Source organism: Selaginella moellendorffii, unplaced genomic scaffold (assembly GCF_000143415.4).
Source record: "Selaginella moellendorffii unplaced genomic scaffold, v1.0 SELMOscaffold_51, whole genome shotgun sequence".
In the NCBI taxonomy this organism is placed as follows: domain Eukaryota; kingdom Viridiplantae; phylum Streptophyta; class Lycopodiopsida; order Selaginellales; family Selaginellaceae; genus Selaginella; species Selaginella moellendorffii.
The window spans coordinates 142,869-167,378 of record NW_003314312.1 but is presented as its reverse complement, the minus strand read 5'-3'; the positions used below and the strand labels follow the sequence as shown (position 1 = coordinate 167,378).

Sequence of the window (24,510 nt, the reverse complement as noted above, 5' to 3'; positions counted from 1 at the left end):
CATCGTGGAGAATCCCTTTCTAGGGTTCCTTCCAAAGTAAGAGTAAGCCAATTGGTGCATCCATTCCCACTACCAATAAATGCGCGCCACATCAGAATTAGGGCTTTAAAAATTACACCCTAATTTCAAATCGTGGCGGGGAGTTTAGATCAATGTTTGTGACAACGAGACGTAAGCAGCAGCGTTGTTTGGTTCCATCTCAAGAACAGACATGGCACACACTCTTCCTTGCTCAACGTTTTTGTCACTGGAACAAAACGCGAGCATGCAATGCCAATCTACAAGATCAGGAACGCTGGGCATTTCAGCAATCACGGCTTGGGCATTCGCCAAAACGACTGCCCGGCACAGGAGATCGATCACGCAGCTGTAGTGCTGCTTGGTTGCCTCCAATCCGAAGTCCCATGCCATGGATCTGAAGCAAGAGATGCCCAGTACGCAGTTCCCCGCCCGGCCGCAGGCAACCAAGAAGCAAGCAACGCTGATTGCGCTGGGGATCCACTGCTGCTGAAGCTCGAAGAAGAATCCGATCGCTTGGGCTGGCTTGCCTTGCCCCGCAAATGCCGCCAGCACTGAATTCCAGCTCACGAAATCGCGCTCCGGCATCGATCGGAAGACTTTTTCCGCTTCTTGCAGATGACCATCGCGGGCAAATGCAGAAAGAACGATGTTCCAAGTTGTTACGTCTCTCTGGTTAGCCCTGTGAAAAACACCAACTGCACTAGCAAGTTTACGATTAAGTGCTAAAGATGAAATAAATGCGTTTTGGGCTATGGTATCTACTTCGGGCATTGTATGAAATAAAGCCTCTGCTTCTTCAAAATACCCGAAGGAGGTATATGCAAAGATCATCGACGTCCAAGAGGAGATGCACCAGCTGCGGACCTGATCAAATATTTCCTTTGCTTCCTCAAGCTTCCCACACCGTGCCAGAGTGTCTACCATGACTGACATGGATCCTACGTCATGCACAGGCATTTGCCCAAACAAGTTAATTACGTGTAAGATTTGCCCATCTTGGGCGAATGCTGCCAGCATGGCATTCCATGCTGTCAGGTCTCGTCCAGGCATTTGATGAAAGATGCCCTGTGCTTGGGTGACGTGGCCAGCGCGACCGTATGACGTCAGCATCACTGTCCATGACACAATGTTGTGCTCCGGCATCCGATCAAAGAGATCTCTTGTTTCACCCAGAAGAAGAGGATCCTGGCCAAATGCGGCTACCATCGTTGTCCAGGTGACGAGATTCTTCTCCAGCATTGAATCAAACAAGCGGTTTGCCTCGAGGATTTGTGATTCTTGAGCGTAAGCTCGCAGCAACATTGTCGAGGAAATTAGATTCGTCTCAGGCATCCGATCGAAAAAGGATTTGGCCTCTTGGAGATAGCCCTCCTGGACAAATGCCGCGAGCATCGCATTCATGGCGACGAGATTCCACTCTAGCATCGAGTCGAACAGACTCTTTGCATGCTGGATCTTGCCGTTGGAACCAAACCCACTAATTGCGACCGTCCATGACATGAGATTCCTCTCGGGCATAGCACCAAACAAAGCGTTCATGCCCTCCAGATCCCCAGTTCGGGCATATCCCGTTAGCATCACCGTCCAAGAGAAAAGATTCTTTCTCTTCATGGAATCAAACACCCTCTTTGTGTCATCGAAAGAGGAACAAGATGCCATGTTTGTCAGCAAGGAATTCCAGGATGCTAGGATCTGATCTGGCATGGAATCAAAGACCTACATTTGACGGGACAAGATTCCCAATGCCAGTATTATGTCCTTTCAAAAGCTGGTGGAAGATTTACTATGCTTTTTACCACAAAGTCACAATCTTATGCCTAGCAAATCATTTGCAGAGGTTGTTAGATTCCACATGTCCCACACTTGATTGTCACTATCTAGATTTTTGCTTTGGGGTGGATTTATAAAAGATGGTGTGGGCTATCATCAACACAACATAAGATTTCACTTTCTAGTGAGTTGTGTAAAATAAATGCCACTTGAAAGATGAATGTGTATATATATTTCTTAATGTTTTATAAAGACTAAAACAACATTAAAATGTAAGTAATTAAATTTTTCATTCTACTTAAATCACTTAACCACACCTTTAACCACTTAGAGGAGTCTCATTCACAACCTCCATGAGTCCTACTCCGAACTTAGGGAATTGCTAACCTCATAAATGACATTTATGCCACTTAGCCTTTACACTTGGTTTAAATGTTCTACTTGTTCCATCTTATAACCAACACCCAAAGGTATTACCAATATATCAGTCTATTATGTTAAATCTATGCCCATTCATTTTTGTCACCTTAGTGGTTTAAGACCACTTGCATTACAAACCCATTTCTCAAAATCTATCTATGAGTGGTCATTTTATAACCACATTTTAGCATCTTTAAGATGCTGGAAAATATAAGGAACACCCTTTCCTAATGTTCTTTTTTTAATTCCCACCAAGTCCCCATCCACAGCCATACTTGCCAACATTGTCATTAGCCTGAAAGGCTTCCACCGATATCTAAAACTTCTTCACCATGTGATCATATCCTTAATCACTACATAAAAGGACTTTTCAACTTTAGTGTAAGCAATCAAAGGGAATGACTTGAGATATGATTCATAAGATTCAAATATAGAGGGAAAGGGTCCATGAATAATAGTGCACCCCTTTTTTCAATCGGTTAAGGGTCTTGAGATACTTGGGGTAATTGTTATTAAGTTTGAATAGTACTGGGCTGGGTGACCTCCCGGGAAATCCTAACTTAGGAGCTTATATTTAGCCTTGGACTCTTTAATAGCTATACCATCATCCAATACATGGATATAGTTAGTCACACTGGCTTTTCCTGGCCAAACTAACGCCTACTATACTTTTGGAATTCCTAAAGTTTATAGGAGATAATTGTTTTGGGCTTTCACCCTTAGACTTAGACTTGGACTTGGATTTGAACTTGGGCTCAAACTTAGACTTGGTTTCAGTCTCAATCTTAGTTTTGGACTCCATCTTGGGTCCATCTCGAACTCCATCTTGGGTCCATCTCAGACTCCATCTTGGGTCCATCTCAGACTCCATCTCAGATTCTATCTTGTTCTTGATAGTTCCATATGTCACAACACTTGCCATGTATTAGTCTTTTTTGTGTCCCTTTTTGGAGACTCATTCACTAATTGCTTCATGCTCATCCCTTGAGCACTTAATTTATAGTTCCACTCCCATTCTTGACTTTTTAGGTCAAAGCTTTTTGTAAATGACAAAGCATCACTTCAATGCTATCAACACCAAAACAAAGCTAGAAGAAAGTAAAAGTGAATCACCACTCAAAACTCTTTAGTAACCAAACTAACCAAAGTCAAAAATATTTTACTCAATATCTGAAACTAATCCTTCAACAATATATAGTTATAAATAACATATCATCAATGAGTGATTCATCACATTTAAGACTCAATGAAATCCAACACCACAGATTAAACACAACTATATAAAATTGATAAAGGTGGAATTGATATACTAATATGGAAAAACCATACAAGTTTAATAACACAATCCTATCCAGTAAAGTAAACCTATCACTAACAAATTTTCATTAAGTAAAGCAAGTCCTTAATAAAATTTATAAGCAATCACTAATTGCAAGATAACTAACAATCACTTTTTAACTTGTCTTTCATAAAATCTAAACACTAAACTCATATCATCAAGTTATATATTTGTCCAATATAAATGTAATACCCTAGGTATAAGATAAAGGTTCATGAATAAGCACGATTAAATGACCACTCAAATCTAATCAAATTGTAATAAACTCATAAACACGTATAACTAATAATTTTGAGTATATCTTGAAGAGGTTAACTAGTTAAAACTAAAGTAAAGATGATGAAATGGTCTCATATTAGTATACAACTTCCTCATAGACAAGGCTATAATATGGATATTAACATTTTAACTGCAAACAACTAAGTTAGACATCACTATCCTCAACCAAGATGTAGGGCCACTAAGACCAAGTCAAAATTAATAAAAGTTCACTACTCTCATAGAGTTTAATAAAATGCAAGATGCAACTTGCCATCAAACATAATGTTACAAAACAAAGACACAAAGATCACCTTTATAGAAAAGTGTAATGGCCACTTTTCTATACCAACTTCAGACTCTATCTAAACTCAATTATTTTAGCCTAAAAGTTAACATCCCTTTTAGGTCGCATCTTACAAACTATTTACTAAGGTCTAAGCTAACCAAGATCACTTCACTAGTTTGTATTGGCTTTTGAAAACAAAATGGTTTTTGAACAAAATGATCAATAGATCAGCCATTGGAAAAGTTTAAGAAAATTTGTGGAAAATTTCCATCCTAAAGAAAGAATGATTTTTAGTCTAAAAATATAAACTTTCAAGACTCAACCAACTTTCTTTTACATACAACTTCATATAGGTTCACCTCAACACAAATTTTTATAACCTAATAGCATGCTAACATTATGCCCATATTTCCAAATCCGACATCAACATCCGCAAAATGCAAAGTGAATACCCAAGATTTGATCATGAAAACCATAGCTTCAAATATCTACATTGCATTAATACTTTTCTTCAATCACCTTTAAGATCCAATGTGAAAGCAAAACATTAACAAAAAAAATGATATAAAAAATCAAGATGTAAAGAAAATTCCTCATCACTCGAAATTACAATGCATTAACAAAAAAAATGACATGAAAAATCAAGATGTAAAGAAAATTCCTCATCACTCGAAATTACAATGCCACTTTCACTAACATAAATGCTAGTGATGTCAATGCCTCAATTATACACCTTCTTCATCCAACAATTTACTCAAAGTGTTAACGAATAAACCAACAAGTTATAACAAGTGAATGTTATAACCTTTTCTAACACTTTATAAGCAAATTCTCAAAGAAACAAAGTACTAACTTAAACTTAGCATAATAGATCACCATCGAAAATCCAAATACCCCTTTTCCCTTTATATTTGAACTATTATAAATTATTTGGCAAGTCCTTTAGTTATTAAGCATGTGGTGTGTTAGAGCAACAAATAGGGCATTGAAACCACTAGGAAATCAAGGAAGAGAGAAAACTACACAATGCATGCTGAAGAACTATAATAGGCAAATTGCATAAACACTGTAGATAGGTCCACCAAACCAAATAACAAAGGCATTTCAGATTGATCAAAACATAAAGGGGAGATGGCTGGTCTCTCCAAACAGCATATAACAACCCCACACATACACAAGAAAGAAGAGAACCCCCAAACAAAAAGATAGATATTAGCATACATGCATCAACCTTTTAGGGCTCCACGTCACCATGACCAGCATGCCCACCAGTCTATCCACCCGTCCGCCATGTGGGCTTGACAATCCGGCCGTCCACCTGGACGCCGCGGTTGCCGCCCATGTGTTTTATTTCCCTACAGCGGCGCAGCCGTAGGTTGGTCCGGCCCAGAATATTCTCGGGGCATCCGGCTGCCACATCATGCCAGTCATGGCCATGGCCATGACCGCGCAGCCCTCATCCGCGGGTATAAAGCGTAGTTCAAACGCTGGCACGGATCAGTGTTCTCTCTTCTCTCTTTTTCCAACGCACAAAAGAAGAAGAACACAGAAAGAAGAGCGCAAACATTCGATTTGATCCGAGAGAGAGGACGATTCGATCGGAGAACAGGGCAAGGCCGGGCAATCGATTCCACGCATCCTCGTCTTGTGCATTGGCAGGAGCTCGATTTACCGGCGCTCTCAATTTGGGCTTCTCATTCCTCCCCTGCTGCAGGAGCTAGACAAATCCTCCCTCAATCGATCGATCGATCCAGGGGAAGAAGCGAAAATGGTGGCCAACGGCAGCGACACAACCTCCTCCTACTCGCCGCTCGTCCGGGTGTCGCCAGATCCCACGCTCTGCCTCCCCAATTCCACTCCGCGCTACGACACCTCCGATCCCCTCAGCTGGAAGAAGGCCGCGGCGGCGATGTCGGGTAGCCACCTCGAGGAGGTCCGCGAGATGGTCCACACCGTCTACGGCGCCGCCAAGCCCAGCTTCTCGATCGAGGGCACCACGCTCACCATCGCCCAGGTGGCGGCGGTGGCCAAGCGCGGCGCCCAGGTACGCTTGGATTCCGCCGCCGCCAAGAAGAGGGTGGACGAGAGCTCCAACTGGGTACTCGACAATGCGATGAAGGGGACCGACATCTACGGTGTCACGACTGGATTCGGCGCCACCTCCCACCGCCGGATCAACCAGGGCGTGGGGCTCCAGCGCGAGCTCATCCGCGTCCTCAACGCCGGGATCTTCAGCGACGACGATTCGACCAACGTTCTCCCGCTGGCCTTCGCGCGCGCCGCGATGCTGGTGCGCACCAACACGCTCCTCCAGGGCTACTCGGGCATCCGGTGGGAGATCCTGTCCGCCATGGAGAAGCTCGTCAACTCGGGCATCGTGGCGCGGATCCCACTCCGCGGGACGATCACTGCCTCCGGCGATCTCGTCCCTCTCAGCTACATTGCCGGGCTGCTCAGCGGCCGATCCAACGTGCGCGCCGTCTTGCCGGGTGGGAAGGTCGTCACCAGCGCCGAGGCGCTCAAGCTCGTCGGCGTGGAGCAGCCGTTCGAGCTCCAGCCCAAGGAAGGCTTCGCCATCGTTAACGGCACGGCAGTCGGCGCGGCGGTGGCCTCCATCGCCTGCTTCGACGCCAACGTCCTGGCGCTCCTGGCCGAGATCCTGTCCGCGATGTTCTGCGAGGCGATGCAAGGCAAGCCCGAGTTCACGGATCCGCTGACGCACAAGCTCAAGCACCACCCCGGCCAGATCGAGGCCGCCGCCATCATGGAACATGTCCTCGCCGGGAGCTCCTACATGAAAGCCGCCGCCAAGCTCCACGAGACCGACTCCCTCAAGAAGCCCAAGCAGGACCGCTACGCGCTGCGCACCTCCCCGCAGTGGCTCGGCCCCCAGATCGAAGTCATCCGCCACGCCACTCACTCCATCCAGCGCGAGATCAACTCCGTGAATGACAACCCGATCATCGATGTTGCTCGCGACAAGGCCCTCCACGGCGGGAACTTCCAGGGGACGCCCATCGGTGTGTCCATGGATAACTTGCGCTTGGCGGTGGCGGCCATCGGGAAGCTCATGTTCGCGCAGTTCTCGGAGCTCGTCAATGACTTCTACAACAACGGCCTGCCTTCCAACTTGAGCGGCGGATCCAACCCGAGCTTGGACTATGGTTTCAAAGGTGCCGAGATCGCCATGGCCTCGTACACCTCGGAGCTCCAGTACCTGGCCAACCCGGTCACCACCCACGTCCAGAGCGCCGAGCAGCACAACCAGGACGTGAACTCTCTCGGCCTCGTCTCCGCTCGCAAGACGGTGGAAGCTCTCGACATCCTCAAGCTCATGTCGTCGACGTATCTGGTGGCATTGTGCCAGGCCATCGACCTCCGCCACCTCGAGGAGAACTTGCAAGCCACCGTGAAGCAGACCGTCTCTCACGCCGCTAAGAACACGGTCACCACCGGAGCTGCCGGAGCGCTGCTGCCGTCGCGCTTCTGCGAGAAGGAGCTCCTGTCCGTGGTGGACAACCAGCACGTCTTCACCTACATCGATGATCCGGCCAGCGCTGGATACCCGCTCATGCAGAAGCTCCGCCAGGTTCTCGTCGAGCACGCCTTGAAGAACATCGGGGACGAGAGCTCCTCGGTGTTGCACAAGATCGGGCTGTTCGAGGAGGAGCTCAAGGCGGCGTTGAGTGTCGAGGTCCCGGCGGCCAGGGAGGCGTACGAGAGCGGTAACGCGGTGCTGCCAAACCGGATCTTCGACTGTGCCTCGGCGCCGCTGTATGAGTTTGTGAGGAAAGGTGCTGGAACTGCGCTGCTCATGGGGACCAAGAGTGGAACGCCCGGCGAGGACTTCACCAAAGTCTACGATGCCATCTGCCAGGGGAAGCTTGTTGCTCCCTTGTTGAAGTGTCTCGATGGCTGGTCCGGAACGCCCAGTTTTTGAGCTGCGCTAACTCGCTAGCTCTCGATCAAACGAGCGGGTCAGCGAGCGAGCACACTTCTTGTGTTTCTCTTCAGCTTCTCCTTCCTTTTCTCAGAACGCGGCACGGGACGTTCAAAGATTTCGAGATCTCTTCCCGGTTCATCCATTTTTTTCTGACATCATCCGCTCTTCTGTCTCTTGGTTTTTTTCTTCTTCTTGCTGCTGCTGTTACTGCTGTGGCGGCTGTTGTATTTATTGTGTACATCTAATGAAATGTTGGCGAGTTTGTCTCTCGTTGCCTAGTTGCTCTCCTGCTTTCTTCTAAGCGGATGAAAAGGTTATCGCCTCTCGACTTTCTCTTGGGTTCCAACACCAATGGAAGTTTGGATTTTGTCCGTCCAATCAGGAAACCAGTAGGAACCTTTAAAGCAGCCGAGCCGAGCCAAATCGAGCCGGCCGAAAGTCAAGTAACGAGTGGAGAAGAGCTGTTCTAAACGTTGAGGAAATCAACACCACTGTAGCTCACTTGCATGAGTAGCTGGGCCTTCCATCTACTGCAACATCCGAGGCTCTAGAATTGTTTTTTCTTTCTTTGCTTTCTTTTTCGCTGATCGGTCTGAGAGAAGAGCCCGGCGATAATCTCTGGTCCTTCTCAGGCAACAACAAGGAATTAAAGTGACAAAAAACAGGAGAGAAAAAATAAAACTATCGATCGATCTAACAATCGAGTCTAGCACTTACTTTCTCTCGCAGATCTGTGCGACACACTGCCACCTTTAATTGCCGTGCTGTGCCACCAATTTCTTCTTTTCCCTCTTGGACATTTTCTGGAGTTTCTTGAGGTTGGTCACCTTCTGGAGCTTCAACCCCGACTTCTTCACGTTTTCCTCCTTCCTCTTCTTGTACTCCTCCAGCCTCTTTCGCTTGTCCACCTTGTTGGCCCGGATTTGCTCCTTGAGCTGCTGCTTGCGCTCCCGGAACTCTGCCGCGATGCGCTTGGCCTTGGCGCGCTCCTCCAGGCTGCTGCCCTCGACGCTCACCCACAGCGCCGACGCGCGGCACGTCTTCACCTCCTTCCACTTGCGCCCTGACACCTTCCCCGCGATCACGCTGTCGTAGCTGGGCTTACCGTAGACGGGCCTGGAATCTCCCTCATCCAAGCAGGACGAGGCTCTGGTCCAAAGCCTGCCGTCTCCTCCTGCCACTGCTCCTCCACATCCATCGCCGCCTGATCGGCATCGCGCTTGTGCTTCTTGTTCTTGGCGCCGCCTAGCCCCTCGTCGAGGAATCGAAAATCCAGAGGCGCCGCCCCCGCCATGACTCCAAGAATGCCCTCCCTCGCTCGCGCGGGACAAAACTTCATATATTCTGCAAGTTTTATAAGCCCTAATGGAATCTTGATTTAGAATCTTTTGCCAAAAAATTTTACAAACCCAAAAATAAAAGATAATGGAAATTTAAATGTGTGAGGTTAAAGTGCCGTATATTAATATTAGCATAGTGGGATTTTAGTAACTATCAGATTGAACCATTCGCTCTTATATATAAATTAGGGTTTTTGGGTTAATTGATATATATATTTTTATATTCCACTTCTATATTTTATACACTCACAGTGAGGAGCACTTTTGATCGTCCTTGTAGAGTGTTTAAATTTGGGATTTTGGTTTGGATTTAGTTTTTACATTATCTAAATCTTCTTTTCCTTTTACTTTTTTCAATTTTTTTTCTTTTGTTCTTTCCTTTTTCATTCATTTTCATGGTAGAGCAATAGTCTCCTCCTCCTTTAATTTTAGAATAATAGTTAGTGCAATTGCTTGATACTATGTAATTGCAATTGAACAACCAAATTCAATTGATGGTGGCACTTATGGTGCATAGTATAATTCCTCCTATTCTTGCTGCTAATTTTTGTGTTCAATTGGAGTTATTCCATAGGAATCCTGGGGATGATATATACTATTGGTTTAATCACTTTATGGTGATTGCCACATATCATTCTTAGGATAATGCTTAGCGTTTACATGAATTTCCCACATGTTTCCAAGGGACAACACTTCAATGATACAATGGCTTGAGTGCAACCACTCGTGCGGATTGGAGCATTCTCTCAGATGTTTTCAAACGAACATTTAGACATGTCGATGATTGTGATGATACTTTCTAACAATTGCATCGTTTTCGTCAAAGAGCCATTTGAATCAATGATGCAATATGGCATTTGTTTCCATAACTTCTTGCTTCATGCAGAGTTAAATATGTGTAAGCGACTAATTTTTCCATTCTACTTTAGTCACTTAACCACACCTTTAACCACTTAGAGGAGTTTCATTCACAACCTTCAGAAGTCCAATTCAAGACTTAGGGTTTGCTAGCCCCAAGAATGGCATCCATGCCACTTAACCTTTGCACTTATTCCAAGTGCTCTACATGTCTGGTCCTATGACCGACACCCAAAAGTACTACTGATATATCAGCCTGTTACGCTAAGGCCATGTCTATTCACCTTTGTCACACTGGTGATCCAACATCAACTACATCACAGTCTTATCTCTCAAAGATTAGGTCATTTGTTCATGAGTGGTCATCCCAGATCCACTTCTTAACATCCTTAGAATGTCTGTAGACATGGGGAATAGCTTTCCCTAATATCCTTCTTTTAGTCCCCACTAAGTCCCTTTTTATCCATGGCCGTGTTTGCCAACACTACTATTGAATCAAGGCCCACAGGCTTGACCAAGTCCCTTTGTTCTCTAGGACTTCCTTATCATGTGACCGCATCCTTGCTCACTACACCAAAGGATTGTTCCTTTTCTTTTCCACTATTTGGGACTCTGGGACAACATTTTAAAACATTGTGACTCTATGCAAGCTTTATGGGTACTCTCCTTGCCTTTTGCCTTTGGGTGCTCTAGATATGGGCTTAGAGTGAAGTTTCGTTGAGCCACGCCAGGTATCTAAATAGGTAGTGCCACTTATGCTTGGACTGGGAGCATTGACTATTCGATCTCCCGGGGGAATTAAAGCTGGCTCTTGAACACTTTACCAAACTACCCTGCTTGTCGGTCCATATTTATTCTAACTTTGAACTTCCTAATGGTTATCTCATCACCCAACACCTGGGTACAACCTTCTTGGGCCAAACTAGCCTTTCCTGGCCAAACTAGCTCTACTAGGGTCCAACCCCCACACTCTCCCTACTATACTTTTGGAACCCTCTGCACCTCTGTAGCCCCCCCTGGGGGATAATTGCTTTAAGCTTTCACCCAACAGCTTGTATTAGTATTCAGACTTAGACTTGGACTCGGACTTAGACTCGGTCTCAGTCTTAGTTTCGGACTTGGACTCTGTCTTGGTCTCGGTTCCATCTCAGACTCCATCTCGGGTCTATCTCGGATTTCATCTTGGGTCCATCTCGGACTTTTCTATATATCATATGTTAGTCCTCTTGTGTCCCCTTTTCTAAACTCACTTATTTCTCACTTCAAACTTGGTCCTTGAGCACCTTGTTGAGGGTTCCACTCCCGCTCTCAACCTTTTCGAGTTGGAGCGTTTTAGTCCAAATATGTTACATTCATTTGGCTTCCACCTTAGCCACTACCACGTGGCACCCTTTTGGCTCCACTTTAGGGCTTAGGGATTTATGTCTTACCACTCCACCACCCATAAACGAAGTTTGATGTCCTCATCGAACGATAAACTATTTTATAAAGTAATACTAGCATGTATTACCCTTTCCATCCTTGGCACTTAGCCAATATTTGTCAATGGTTTGACACCGAAGGCTCACCATGCTTTGTCTATCCTCTAGGGAGCATAGTCTCTCCAACTTAGAGATTCATTCGACCACTTGTGGTGGTTCTTTCCTTTTATTAGTTTAGTTCTCATTAAACCTGTTAGTGACACTCTCTATCTCATCCCACTATTCATTCTCAAGAAGTTTTAGTTTCCATCGATATAACTTTTTCCAGTTTGAAACTTTTAAATTTGACTTCTTGAAGTCAATTCCCTAGATGTCTCCAACACTTTGCATTGCACATATTGTGCAAACTTCACTTCCCTATCCTAGGAAGTTCTTTATTTGAGGACACCATCATCCTCTTTTCTATTTTCTGCCACCTTTGGCACTAAGTTCCAGTTATTATAATTTGTGTTAGGGCTATCCATGGCCCCATCATTTGGCTACTTTACTGCTCCCTCCTTTGGAGCTTCCACTTTTGCCAAATCAGAGTAGTTGGGAATCCATCTTTGGAAACACATTGCCTTTCTCAATATCTGTTAACATCCAACACATTAGTGTTTCTAGCCTAATTTTGTCATTTGGATTCTTTCCCATGATTCCTATGACTCTTTCTTAGCCACTAGCTTTTTGCTCCTATCTGTTGACTATTGCACCAAGCAACATAGGATCACTACCTCCATTTTCGAAGTCCAAAGCGTTCGTCTCCCAAATCCTGAGGAGTTTGGTGAGCTCCAAAAGTATAGTAAGGGGGGAGGACTGCAGTGGAGCCAGTTTGGCCAGGAAAGGCCAGTTTGGCCCAGGAAGGCCAGACCCAGTGTTGGGTGATGAACTGACCACTGGGAAGTCCAATACTAGAGTGAATACGGACCGACAAGCAGGGTAGCTTGGTGAAGTGTTCAAGAGCCGGCTCTAGTTCCCCTGGGAGATCGATTGGCCGATACTCCCAGTCCAAGTGTGGGTGGCACTACCTACTTGGATACCTGGTGTGGCTCAACGGAACCTCGCTCTAAGCCCATGGCTAAAGCACCTAAAGGCGGAAGGTGGGGAGAGTACCCACGGGGCTCGCGTAGGGCCACAGTGTTTCGAAATGTTGTCCCGAAGTCCCAAATGGGGAAAAGGAGGAGGAGCAGTCCTCTAGTGTAGTGACTACAGATACAGTCACATGGTGAGGAAGTCCCAGAGGACAATGGGATTTAATGGCCGGGCCTGCGGGCCTTGATCTAATGGCAGTGTTGGTGAACATGGCCATGGACGGAAAAGGGACTTGGCAGGAACTGATAAAGGGATGTTGGGGAAGGCTATTCCTTATGTTTATGGGCATCCTAAGGATGCTAAGGAGTGGATTTGGGATGACCATTCGTGGACGGACAGCCCAGTCTTGGAGAGACGGGATTGTGATGCAAGTGGTATTGGACCACCAGTGCGGCAAAGGTGAATGGGCATAGCCTTAGTGTAACGGGCCAATATATCAGTGGTACCTTTGGGTGTCAGTCTTGGGATCGGACACGTGGAGCACTTGGACCAAGTGCAAAGGTTGAGTGGCGGGGATGCCATTCTCGGGGCTAGCAAGCCCAAGTCCAAAATAAGACTTATGGAGGTTGTGAGTGAGACTCCTCTAAATGGTCAAAGGTGTGGTTAAGTGATTAAAGTAGAATGGAAAAATTTAGTTGCTTACAATTTGGTATCGGAGCTATTCCTTAGTCCGACTTTTATTGGTGCTGAAGTATATCACCACTAGTGTTGGCATCGAAAGGTCCTAGGAGTGGGCTTGTCCTTGAGGAGTAGCAAGTCGGGAAAACATGGCTCTCCACTATAGTTCACGTGTGAACTTGTAGGCAAGGTGGTTGATAGAAAAGGGCCAATGATGAAACGACTTTGGGATCTTGGGAACAGTGCAAGGTTTTCCTCATTGAGTTGAGGATGTGATCCAGATGAGCGTTTGACTCAGCAAACTGGCTAATGTAGTTGTGATAAACAACTATAGTTGGGATCACAAGGAAGATAGAGACTCCAAAACAATAAAAGAGTCACAAAATTACCCTCATGAAGTTGAGGTTGGTGCTGACGAATTTGAGACCAGAAGTAATAACTGTGGGAGGTCAAATACAGAAAAGGACACAAGTCCTTGAAATAGTAGCCGGAGCTACCTCTAATAAATGCTGGAACAACCCAAAGAGTTGGGGGTGTATTTAGAGGATGAGTTGGTATTCTCATCACATGGACAAGTGGTCCTAAGGGGCGAAAGGTTGCCCCTAGAGAACAAATCAAGTGTCGGAGTAACATTTGCAAAAGATGGTCTTTGTGAGTAGGACATGAATACAAGGAGTTGTATTCCAGTGAGTTAGCACCTCAAAAGTAGGACCTCCTAGGTTGTTGGATTAACAAAGTCCAAAAGATCGAATGACTCCAATAGAGTCAAAGAATAATCCTAAGGGCCTGAGGAAAGCATTTGGACTGAGGTGTGTGGTGCCCCACGAAGGATGGGGAGGATCTTGAGATCCAAGCATGAGAGCAGTATGTATCTCATTGATGGCAAAAGGTGCCATGCTAAAGTCGTGGGAAAGAGTTTCCCGGAAGAAAACAACTTTGACACAAAGTTGTGCATGAACTCTATGGTGCAATGCTAATGGATAATTAGCCTAAGAGACAACCATATTGGTCTTGGTAAAAATACCTGGACACAAGTAAGAAGTGTCATAAAGGTAGGCTCGTGGAGCTAATGGTGTGGAGACACCGAAAGTGCCAAGGTGTGCTGCCTTGAGGTCAAGTTAATGGGTTCATGAGAACCCCTTCCAAAGGAATCCCAATGGAAATGAGAATAGCATAGCCTAAATTGAAAGGCATGTGGTTAGAGTGTGGTGACCCAGATAATGATGAAGGTGTGGAAGCACCAGCAATGAGTTGTAGGACTTGACAACTATGAGGCAACTAAGCAAAAGGTGCAAAACAATTCATAAACTGGTAGAAGGCAACTACCTAAGACTTCTTATTGGGATAAGGAAGTTCAATATACCCTTATAAGGGATAAATTGCTTATGTTGCGACATAGCAAGTCAATGTTGAAAAGGGGATACTCATTGTCAAAGAGGCCATCATTGGGACACCCAAACACTCTAGAACACCAGAAGGGGGTATTTGGTGTCATGAGGGCAATGGATAATGCCCAAGGGATAAAGTCCCTAGCGAATAAAGGATAAGAGGTGTTATCCAAATGTCCAAGGTTGTGGAGACAGGAGAAGTCCATCTACCCAAATTGGACAAAATCAAAGAGGGATTTTGGCAAGGCTAGTGATGGGCATATAAAGGCCTATAAGTAGCAATGGTGATCCTAGTGTGTGGGATTACAAGGTGAGCAAACCCGGATTTAGGAACCACTCCCTAGGCTATCGGGTAGATTCATCCCTATGAATACTTGCCAAGGCATGGTAGAAAGTGCAAAGCTATCTTCCTAGTCTGGAGGAGAATAACCGAAGGAAATGTATGAGGCCAAAAGGCAAATAGTATAAGGATAGAACTGAACCATAGGAATTGACAGGCATGACCAATGGTGCTTATGCAAGTTGAGAGTGGAGAATCAAGTGGGTGCTCAAGTATGTTGTTACTAGCGGCTGGGATGCCATGGAGAGTCTAAACCATGGGATTGTCCATGTTAGACTATATGGTAATTGGTAAGTTTGCGAAAGGAGAGGCCTTAGCAAGCCAAGGAACAGAGTTCCTTGAACGTTCCCCAAGGTAGATAAGTACCTAGTCAGCCAAGTGTAAATGGTTCATAGAATGCGCGAAATCAGAGTGGCGCAGTAGAAGCGTGGTCTTGAAGCTTGCCATGAGGCGAGGCTATTAAGATTGGGGAAGTAGTTTCCGAGTGTTCAAAGAGAGGGCTTTGAACAAAAGTCGATGGTTAAGGACTTTCACGTTTATGCATGAACCATGTTACGGTGGCCAAATGACTTGTTAAGTGAGATTGGCAAGTCGGGGGGAACAAATCCCCTAGTTGAAGGTGCTAACTTCAAAAGGGGTGGCCTATGGGGCCGAGCATAGAGGAGTCCATGCATGATCACAGACTTGTCAAGCGAGAAGACTTGGTAGTGCGGAGGAATTAAGTTCCTAAGCTGTGATCTATAGCGCACTTTAAATACATGATGGTGCACCGGCATAGGGAGTCACACTAGGCATCCTGTGTGGTATCCGTAAATGCATATACGGAAGTTGGGTTTGAGTCCTGACCATTTAGTGCTTGGGTTCGAGTTCTAAATCACTAAGGCGTGGTGATGGTTTGGAATATGAGGACACTCATTTTTCGGTGGTCATGGACTCTTAGTGAGGAGACTGGTTTGGGCACACCACCAAGCGAGGGATACCTCGGAGTCGTGATGCACGGTTAGATTGCTTAGTGTGGCTCAGCATATCTAACTTGAACACTTTGGTGTGAGTGGCACCAAGGACGTGGTGAATGAGATGGGGACACCTAGTCTTAGTTGCTATGGACCCTTAGCCGGAAGGGCTGGCTTGGGTGCACTGCCAAGTGTGGGGGATGCCCCCGGGGTCATGGTCAACAACTTAAAGGTCTGGAAGATCTAGTACCTATTGGCAAACCTGTTAAAGTGCCAATGTTAGATCACTAGGTGGTCTTATGGCTAAAACAAGGACAAGGTCTTTGTGAGTTTAAAGGATAAAGTTCTTAGTTCAAAAGTGTTGATTTGAACTATTGATGATAGTGAGGCTTGGTCAAGGTGACCAAGTGGGAAGAACACCTAAAGGAAATGAGTTATGTCAATGTGATGGCATAGTAAGTCCAAGGAAAGTAGTCTTTATAAGAAATCCAAGGGAGGGTCTCAAAAGTTGGGCTGTGGATAGAGCCCATAGCAGAAAATATTAAAGAGACGTACTAGGGGTGAACACCCTCTGGACTTGGCAAAGCAAAGTGTTGCTATGGAACCAAAAGGAAACCTCAAAAATAAAGGTAGCGATCCTATGTTGCTGAGTGCAACAATCAAGGATAAGAGCAAAAGACTAATAGTTAAGAAAAGAGCCATGGGAATCATAGGAAAGAATCCAAATGGCAAAGTTAGGCAAGAACACTAATGTATTGGGTGCTAACGGATTGTGGGAAAGGCAATGTTTCCCCAAGGATGGATTTCCAACTGCTCCGATTTGGCGAAGGTGGATGCTCCAAAGGGGGGAGCGGTAAGGTAACCAAATAATAGGGCTGTGGGCCGCCCTAGCACAAATTATAATAACTGGAACTTGGTGCCAAAGATGGCATGATATCAAAGAGAGGATGATGGTGCCCTCAAGTAAAGAACTTCCTAGGATGGGGAAGTGGAGTTGTCCCATGTGCAACGTAAGGTGTCGGAGACACTTAAGAAATTGACCCTGAGAAGTCAAAATTAAAAGTTCCAAAGTGCAAAAGTTATGTCGATGGAATCTGAGACAACTCAAGAATGAGTAGTGGAATTGAGTTAGAGAGGGTGTCTCTAACAAGTTTAGTGAGAATTGAACCAATAAAAGGGGAGCAAACCACCCCAGATGGTCGAGTGAGTCTCTATGTTGAAGAGACTATGCTCCTTAAAGGATAAACAAGGCCTGGTGAGCCTTTGGTGTCAAACCATAAACAAATATTGGTTGGGTGCCAAGGATGGAAATGGTAATACATGCAGGTGTTACTTTATAAAAGGGTTTATTATTCGATGAGGACATTGAATTTCGTCTATGGGTGGTGGAGTTGTGAGACACAAAATCCCTAGGCCCCAAAGTGGAGCCGGAAGGGCTCCATGCGGTAGTGGCCGAAGCGAAAGCCAAACGAGCGTAACACGTTTGGACTAAAAGCTCTGCCTTGAAAGGTCGAGAGTGGGAGTGGAACTCCGAACAAAGTGCTTGAGGAATGAGCATGAAGCGAGCAATAAGCGAGGCTCTAAAAAGGGACCCAAAAGGACCAACATATGACACATGGAAGAGTTTGAGATGGAGTCCGAGATAGACCGAAATGGAGTCCGAGATGGAGTCCGAGATGGACCGAAATGGAGTTCGAGATGGAGTCCGAGATGGACTGAGATGGAGTCTGAGATGGAGTCCGAGATGGATCTGAGATGGAGTCCAAGATGGAGTCCGAGATGGACCCGAGATAGAGTCCGAGATGGAGTCCGAGATGGACTGAGACGGAGTCCAAGATGGAGTCCAAGATGGACCCGAGATGGAATCCGAGATGGAGTCTGAGAAGGACCCAAGATGGAGTCCGAGGTCGAGACCGAGACCGAGACCGAGACCGAGCCCGAGCCCGAGTCCGAGTCCGAGTCCGAGTCCGAGTCCGAGTCCGAGTCCGAGTCCGAGTCCGAGTCCGAGTCCGAGTCCGAGTCCGAGTCCGAGTCCGAGTCCGAGTCCGAGTTCGAGTCTGAGAGGGTGAAAGCCCAAAGCATTTGTCTCCCAGACCCTGGGGGGTTTGGTGAGCTCCAAAAGTATAGTAAGGGGGGAGGACTACAGTGGAGCCAGTTTGGCCAGGAAAGGCCAGTTTGGCCTAGGAAAGCCAAACCCAGTGTTGGGTGATGAACTGACCACTGGGAAGTCCAATACTAGAGTGAATACGGACCGACAAGCAGGGTAGCTTGGTGAAGTGTTCAAGAGCTGGCTCTAGTTCCCCTGGGAGATCAATTGGCCGATACTCCCAGTCCAAGTGTGGGTGGCACTACCTACTTGGATACCTGGTGTGGCTCAACGAAACCTCACTCTAAGCCCATGGCTAAAGCACCTAAAGGTGGAAGGTGGGGAGAGTACCCACGGGGCTCGCGTAGGGCCATAGTGTTTCGAAATGTTGTCCCGAAGTCCCAAATCGGGGAAAGGAGGAGGAGCAGTCCTCTAGTGTAGTGACTACAAATACAGTCACATGGTGAGGAAGTCCCAGAGGACAATGGGACTTAGTGGCTGGGCCTGCGAGCCTTGATCTAGTGGCAGTGTTGGTGAATATGGCCATGGACAGAAAAGGGACTTGGCAAGAACTGACAAAGGGATGTTGGGGAAGGCTATTCCCCATGTCTGTGGGCATCCTAAGGATGCTAAGGAGTGGATCTGGGATGACCACTCGTGGACGGACAGCCCAGTCTTGGAGAGACGGGATTGTGATGCAAGTGGTATTGGACCACTAGTGCGGCAAAGGTGAATGGGCATAGCCTTAGCGTAACGAGCCAATATGTCAGTGGTACCTTTGGGTGTCAGTCTTGGGATCGGACACATGGAGCACTTGGACCAAGTGCAAAGGTTGATGTAAGCTCCTAAGTTTGGACTTCCCTTTTTCAATCGGTTAAGGGTCTTGGGATATTTAGGGTTAAGCGTCCTTTGGTTTGAATAGTACTGGGCTGGGTGACCTCCCGGGAAGTCCAAACTTAGGAGCTTACAGTTGAGTGGCAGGGATGCCATTCTCGAGGCTAACAAGCCCAAGTCCAAAATAGGACTTATGGAGGTTGTGAGTGAGACTCCTCTAAGTGGTCGGAGGTGTGGTTAAGTGACTAAAGTAGAATGGAAAAATTTAGTCGCTTACACCAAAATGCCTAGCGTGACTCCCTATGCCGGTGCACCAACTTATACTTAAAGTGTGTTATAGATCACAGCTTAGGAACCTAGTTCCTTCACACAGTCAAATCCTCTCACTTGACAAGTTTGTAATCATGCATAGACTCCTCCATACTTGGCCCCATGGGCCACCCCCTCTGAGGTTAGCACTATCAATTAAGGTATTTGTTCCCCTGACTTGCCAATCTTGCTTAGCAAGTCATCCGACCACCATAACATGGTTCATATGCAAGTGTGAAAGTCCTTGACTATCAACTTTCATTCAAAACTATCTTTTTGAACACTTAGGAACTACTTCCCCAATCTTGATAGCTTTGCTTTATAGCAAGCTTCAAAACCACACTTTTGCTGTGCCACTTTGATTTCACATATTCTATGAACCATTTACACTTTGGCTTTCTAGATACTAAGTTATCTAGAATTATCTTTAGGAACCTTGAAGGAACTTTGTCACTTATTTGCTAAGGCCTTTCCTTTCACAAGTTTTTTAATTGATATATGGTCTAATATGAATAATTCTATGTTTTAAACTCCATGGTATCGTAGTTGTTAGTAACAATATGCTCGAGCACCCATTTAATTCTCCACTCCCAACTTGCATAACCACCCTTGGTTATGCCTTTTGATTCCTATAGTTTGGTTCTACCCCCTTACTATTTGCTTTTGGCTTTACACATTTTCTTCAGTTATTCTCCTTTAAATTAAGAAGATAGCTTTGCACTTTCTATCATGCTTTAGCAAGCATTCTTAGGGATGAACCTACATGATAGCCTAGGGAGTGGTTCTTCAATCCGGGTACATTCACCTTGTAATCCCACACACCAAGATTAACATTATTACTTATGGGCCTTTATATGCCTATCACTAGCCTTGCCAAAATCCTTTTTTGGCTTTGTCCAATTTGAATAAATAAATTTCTCCCGTCTCTACAACTTTGGAAGCTGGATAACACTTTTTATCCATCATTTGCTAGGGACTTTGTCCCTTGGGCCTTATCTAATATCCTCATGATACCAAACACTATTTCTTGGTGTTTTAGAGTGTTTGAGTGTCCTAATGATGGACTTCTTTGACAATAAATATTCCTTTCACAATATTGATTTATTATATTGCAACATAAACAATTTATCCCTCATAAGGGTATCTCTAACTTCTTTATCCCAATAAGAAGTCCTAGGTAATTATCTTTTACCAATTCAATCAATTACTTTGCACCTTTTGTTTAGTTGCTTTATAATTGTCAAATCTTACAACTCATTGTTGGTGCTTCCACACCTCCATTATTATTTGGATCACCACACTCTAACTGCATGCCTTCCAACTTAGGCTATGCTATTTCCATTTCCATTAGGATTCCTTTGGGAAGGGGTTCTCATGAACTTGCCAACTTGACCTCAAGGCATCACACCTTGGCACATTCGGTGTCTTCATACCATCGGCTCCACAAGCCTATCTTTATAACACTTTTTACTTGTGTTTAGGTCTTTGCCAAGACTAATACAGTTGTTTCTCATGTTAACTATTCATTAGCACTACACTATAATGTTTACATACAACTTTGTGTCAAAGTTGCTTTTTTCTGAGAACACCTTTTCCACAACTTTAGTATAGTATATTTTGCTATCAATGAGATACCCACTGTTCTCATATTTGAATTTTATAATCCTCCCCATCCATCGTGAGGCACAACATACCTCAGTCCAAATGTTTTTATTAATCTCTTAGGACCATTCCTTGACTCCACTTGAGTCATCTAGCATCTTTGGACTTTGCTAATCAAATGACCCATAAAGTCCTACGTTTGAGATGCCAGCTCGCTAGAATACAACTTCTTGTATTCATGTCTTACTCATAAGAACCATCTTTGCAAGTGTTATTTCAACATTTGATTATTTTTTGTTCCCTGTGGGCTACCTTTACCCCTTAGGACTATTTGTCCCTATAATGAGAATACTAATTCATCCTCTAAGTACACCCCCAACTCCTTGGGTTTCTTCCAGCATTTATAAACAGTAACCCCAGCTACCATTTCAAGGATTTGTGTCCTTATCTGTATTTAACTTGTCACAGTCATTAATTCCGGTCTCAAATTCATAAGCACCATCCTCAATTATATAAAGATAATCTTGTGACTCCTTTATTGTTTTGGAGTCTTTATCTTTCCTGTGATCCCAATTATAGTTGTTTACTACAACTACATTAGCTAGTTTTCTTAGTCAAACGCTCATTTGGATCACATTTTTAACTCTCGAAGGAAAACTTTATATTGTTCCTAAGATCCCAAAGTCATTTTATTATTAACCCTTTTCTATCCACCACCTTGCCTATAAGTTCACACATGAACTACAGTGTCTTCCCAACCTACTACTCTTCAAGGATAGGCCCATTTCTAGGACTTTCTGATGCCAACATTAGTAGTGATATATTTGAGCACCAATAAAAGTCAAACTAAGGAACAGTTCTAATACCAAATTGTAGGTGATCAATTTTTCCATTCTACTTTAATCACTTAACCACACCATTAACCACTTGGAGGAGTTTCATTCACAACCTCCATAAGTCCAATTCAAGACTTGGGGTTTGCTAGCTTTGAGAATGGCATCTATGCCACTCAACCTTTACACTTCGTCCAAGTGCTCCATGTGTCTCGTCCCATGACTGACACCCAAAGGTATCACCGATATATTAGCTTGTTACACTAAGGCCATGTTTATTCACCTTTGTCACACCGGTGATCCAACACCACCTACATCACAATCCTATCTCTCAAAGACTGGGTCATCTGTCTATGAGTGGTCATCCCATATCCACTCCTTAGCATCCTTAGGATGCCTATAAACATGGGAAATAGCCTTCTACAATATTCTTTTTCGGTCCCCACCAAGTCCCTTTTTATCCATGGCCATGTTCACCAACACTACCACTGGATCAAGGCCTATAGGCCTGACCACTAAGTCCTCTTGTTCCCTGGGATTTCCTTATCATGTGACTACATCCTTGATCACTACACTAGAAGATTGCTCCTTTTTCTTTCCACCATCCAGGACTTTGGGACAACATTTCGAAACACCGTGGCCTTATGTGAGCCTTATGGGTACTCTCCCCGCCTTTTGCCTTTGGGTGCTTTAGCCATGGGCTTAGAGTGAGGTTCTGTTGAGCCATGCCAGGTATCTAAGTAGGTAGTGCCACCCATGCTTGGACTGGGAGCATTGACCATTCGATCTCTAGGGGGAACTAAAGCCGACTCTTGAACACTTCACCAAGCTACCTCACTTGTCAGTCCACATTCGCTCTAGCCTTGGACTTCCCAGTGGTTATCTTATCACCCAACACCTAAGTACAACCTTCTTAGGCCACACTGGCCTTTCCTGGCCAAATTGGCTCCATTGGGGTCCAACCCTTACACTCTCCCTACTATATTTTTAAAACTGCCTGCAGCCCGCTGCCGCCGCCTAGGGGACAATCACTTTAGGCTTTCACCCAACAACTTGTATTAGTATTCGGAATCGGACTTGGTCTTAGTCTCGGTTTTAGACTCGAACTCAGTCTTGGTCTCGGTCTTGGTTCCATCTTGGACTCCATCTTGGGTCCATCTCAAACTCCATCTCGGGTCCATCTCAGGTCCATCTCGGACTCCACCTCAAGTCCATCTTAGACTCCATCTCAGGTCCATCTCGAGTCCATCTCGGATTCCATTTTGGATTCCATCTCGGACTTCATCTAGGCTCCATCTCGGGTTCATCTCGGACTCCATCTCAGGTCCATCTCAGACTCTTCGACGTGTCATGTTTTGGTCCTCTTGTGTCCTTTTTTCTTGTGTCCCCTTTTCTAGAGACTCCCTTGTTTCTCACTTCAAGCTCGGTCCTCGAGCACCTCATTGAGGTTTCACTCCTGCTCTTGACTTTTTCAAGTTGGAGTATTTTATTCCAAATGTGTTACATTTGTTTGACTTCCACCTCAGCCACTACCACATGGCACCCTTTTGACTCCACTTTGGGGTTAGGGATATGTGTCTCATAATATGTCGGAATGGATCAAGTTGGGAATGTTATGGCTAGTACTTTATTAAGATTTTGTAGGATTTATGCATGCACTTACTTCAGCCACCCTTGACAATGCTGTTAGCTTGGAATAACATTATGAAATGTTGCCTCTTCTACTTCTCGCTGCCCGTCCTTCAACCCCACTTCTTGTGGGAAATAATCTTGTTCTAATGGAGGTTGATACTACTGCTGCCCAAACTCAAGGACAAAGGTGAGGACATGGTCGTGGCCATGATATCTGTTGTTAGGCATGTGATGAAGTTAGTCACACTTATTAATATTATTTGTGTTTTTTAGAGTGGCAACCTCCATTTATTGGATGGAGACCTTAGCATCTGTAAGGAACCAACTTGCCGAGGTGTCGTAAGCTAAAGGAACCCCGAAAGCATGACCAAAATGACAAAGAGTTCATCGGATGGGACCAAGTCGAAGATCGAGTCCAAGACCGATTCGGAGACCGAGTTTGAGATAGAGTCCGAAATCGAGTCCGAGGCCAACTCGGGGACCGAGTTCGAGACCGAGTTCAAGACGGAGTCCGAGATCCGAAATTGGGTCTGAGACCGAGTCCGAGGTCGGGTCCGAGATCGGGTCTGAGATCGGCTCCGAAATCGAGTCCAAGACCGAATCCGAAGTCGGATCCAAAATCGAGTCTGAGATCGAGCCAGAGACTAAGTCCAAATACTAATATGGGTCAAGGGGTGAAAGCCCAAAGCGTGTGTCTCCCGGGGGGGGGGGGTTGCAAGGGGTTCCAAAAGTATAGTAAGGATAGTGAGGTCCAGGAACCAGTTTTGAAGGGACTCTCCAATGGGGCTTCCAAACCGACTTGAGGTTGAGATTGGGACCCAAGGGCCCTGGGTGGGAATGAGTATGGACTTGGTTGGTGCTGGAGGGGCCATCCAAGGAAGTGCTCAAGAGTAGCTCCCACTCCCGAAAGGGAAACCGATTGCAGTGCTCCCGGCTCATGTGGAGTGGTGCCCCACTTGAGTACCATGCGGCTCATTGGTCCTCGCCCTTCCTAGGGGCTTGGGCCTTCCTTCGGGATGGAAGTGGGGGGGTAGAGGTACCCATACCGAGCCACTAGGCTACGGTGTTTCGGCCCGGCGTCCCGAAGCAAGTATTGCACTCAAGACTTGGGATTTAGAGGGTCCC

The 24,510-nt window shown here is 45.5% G+C and overlaps 3 protein-coding genes across 3 annotated transcripts in view; 1 reads left to right on the top strand and 2 right to left on the bottom strand.

Moving 5' to 3' along the window:
- Window positions 1-144: 144 nt before the first annotated feature.
- LOC112350515 (pentatricopeptide repeat-containing protein At4g02750-like) lies at window positions 145-1,680 on the bottom strand. Its single transcript, XM_024686845.1, has one exon. It carries the CDS (start codon window positions 1,678-1,680, stop codon window positions 145-147), a length of 1,536 nt encoding a protein of 511 aa, XP_024542613.1.
- A 3,980-nt stretch (window positions 1,681-5,660) lies between these two features.
- On the top strand, window positions 5,661-8,306 carry LOC9634551 (phenylalanine ammonia-lyase). The gene has a single exon (XM_002981885.2). It carries the CDS (start codon window positions 5,866-5,868, stop codon window positions 8,035-8,037), a length of 2,172 nt encoding a protein of 723 aa, XP_002981931.2. The 5' UTR covers window positions 5,661-5,865; the 3' UTR covers window positions 8,038-8,306.
- A 486-nt stretch (window positions 8,307-8,792) lies between these two features.
- LOC112350514 overlaps window positions 8,793-24,510 on the bottom strand; it is a 16,561-nt gene continuing 843 nt past the window's right edge. Inside the window, exon 2 of the mRNA XM_024686844.1 lies at window positions 8,793-9,384. Coding sequence (XP_024542612.1) covers window positions 8,793-9,384 — 592 coding nt within the window. The remainder of the gene's footprint in view (window positions 9,385-24,510) is intronic.

What these genes read in the sequence shown, in the direction of transcription:
- LOC112350515 (XM_024686845.1), bottom strand. Translation starts at nt 1,680, where the DNA reads ATGGCATCTTGTTCCTCTTTCGATGACACAAAGAGGGTGTTTGATTCC.
- LOC9634551 (XM_002981885.2), top strand. Translation starts at nt 5,866, where the DNA reads ATGGTGGCCAACGGCAGCGACACAACCTCCTCCTACTCGCCGCTCGTC.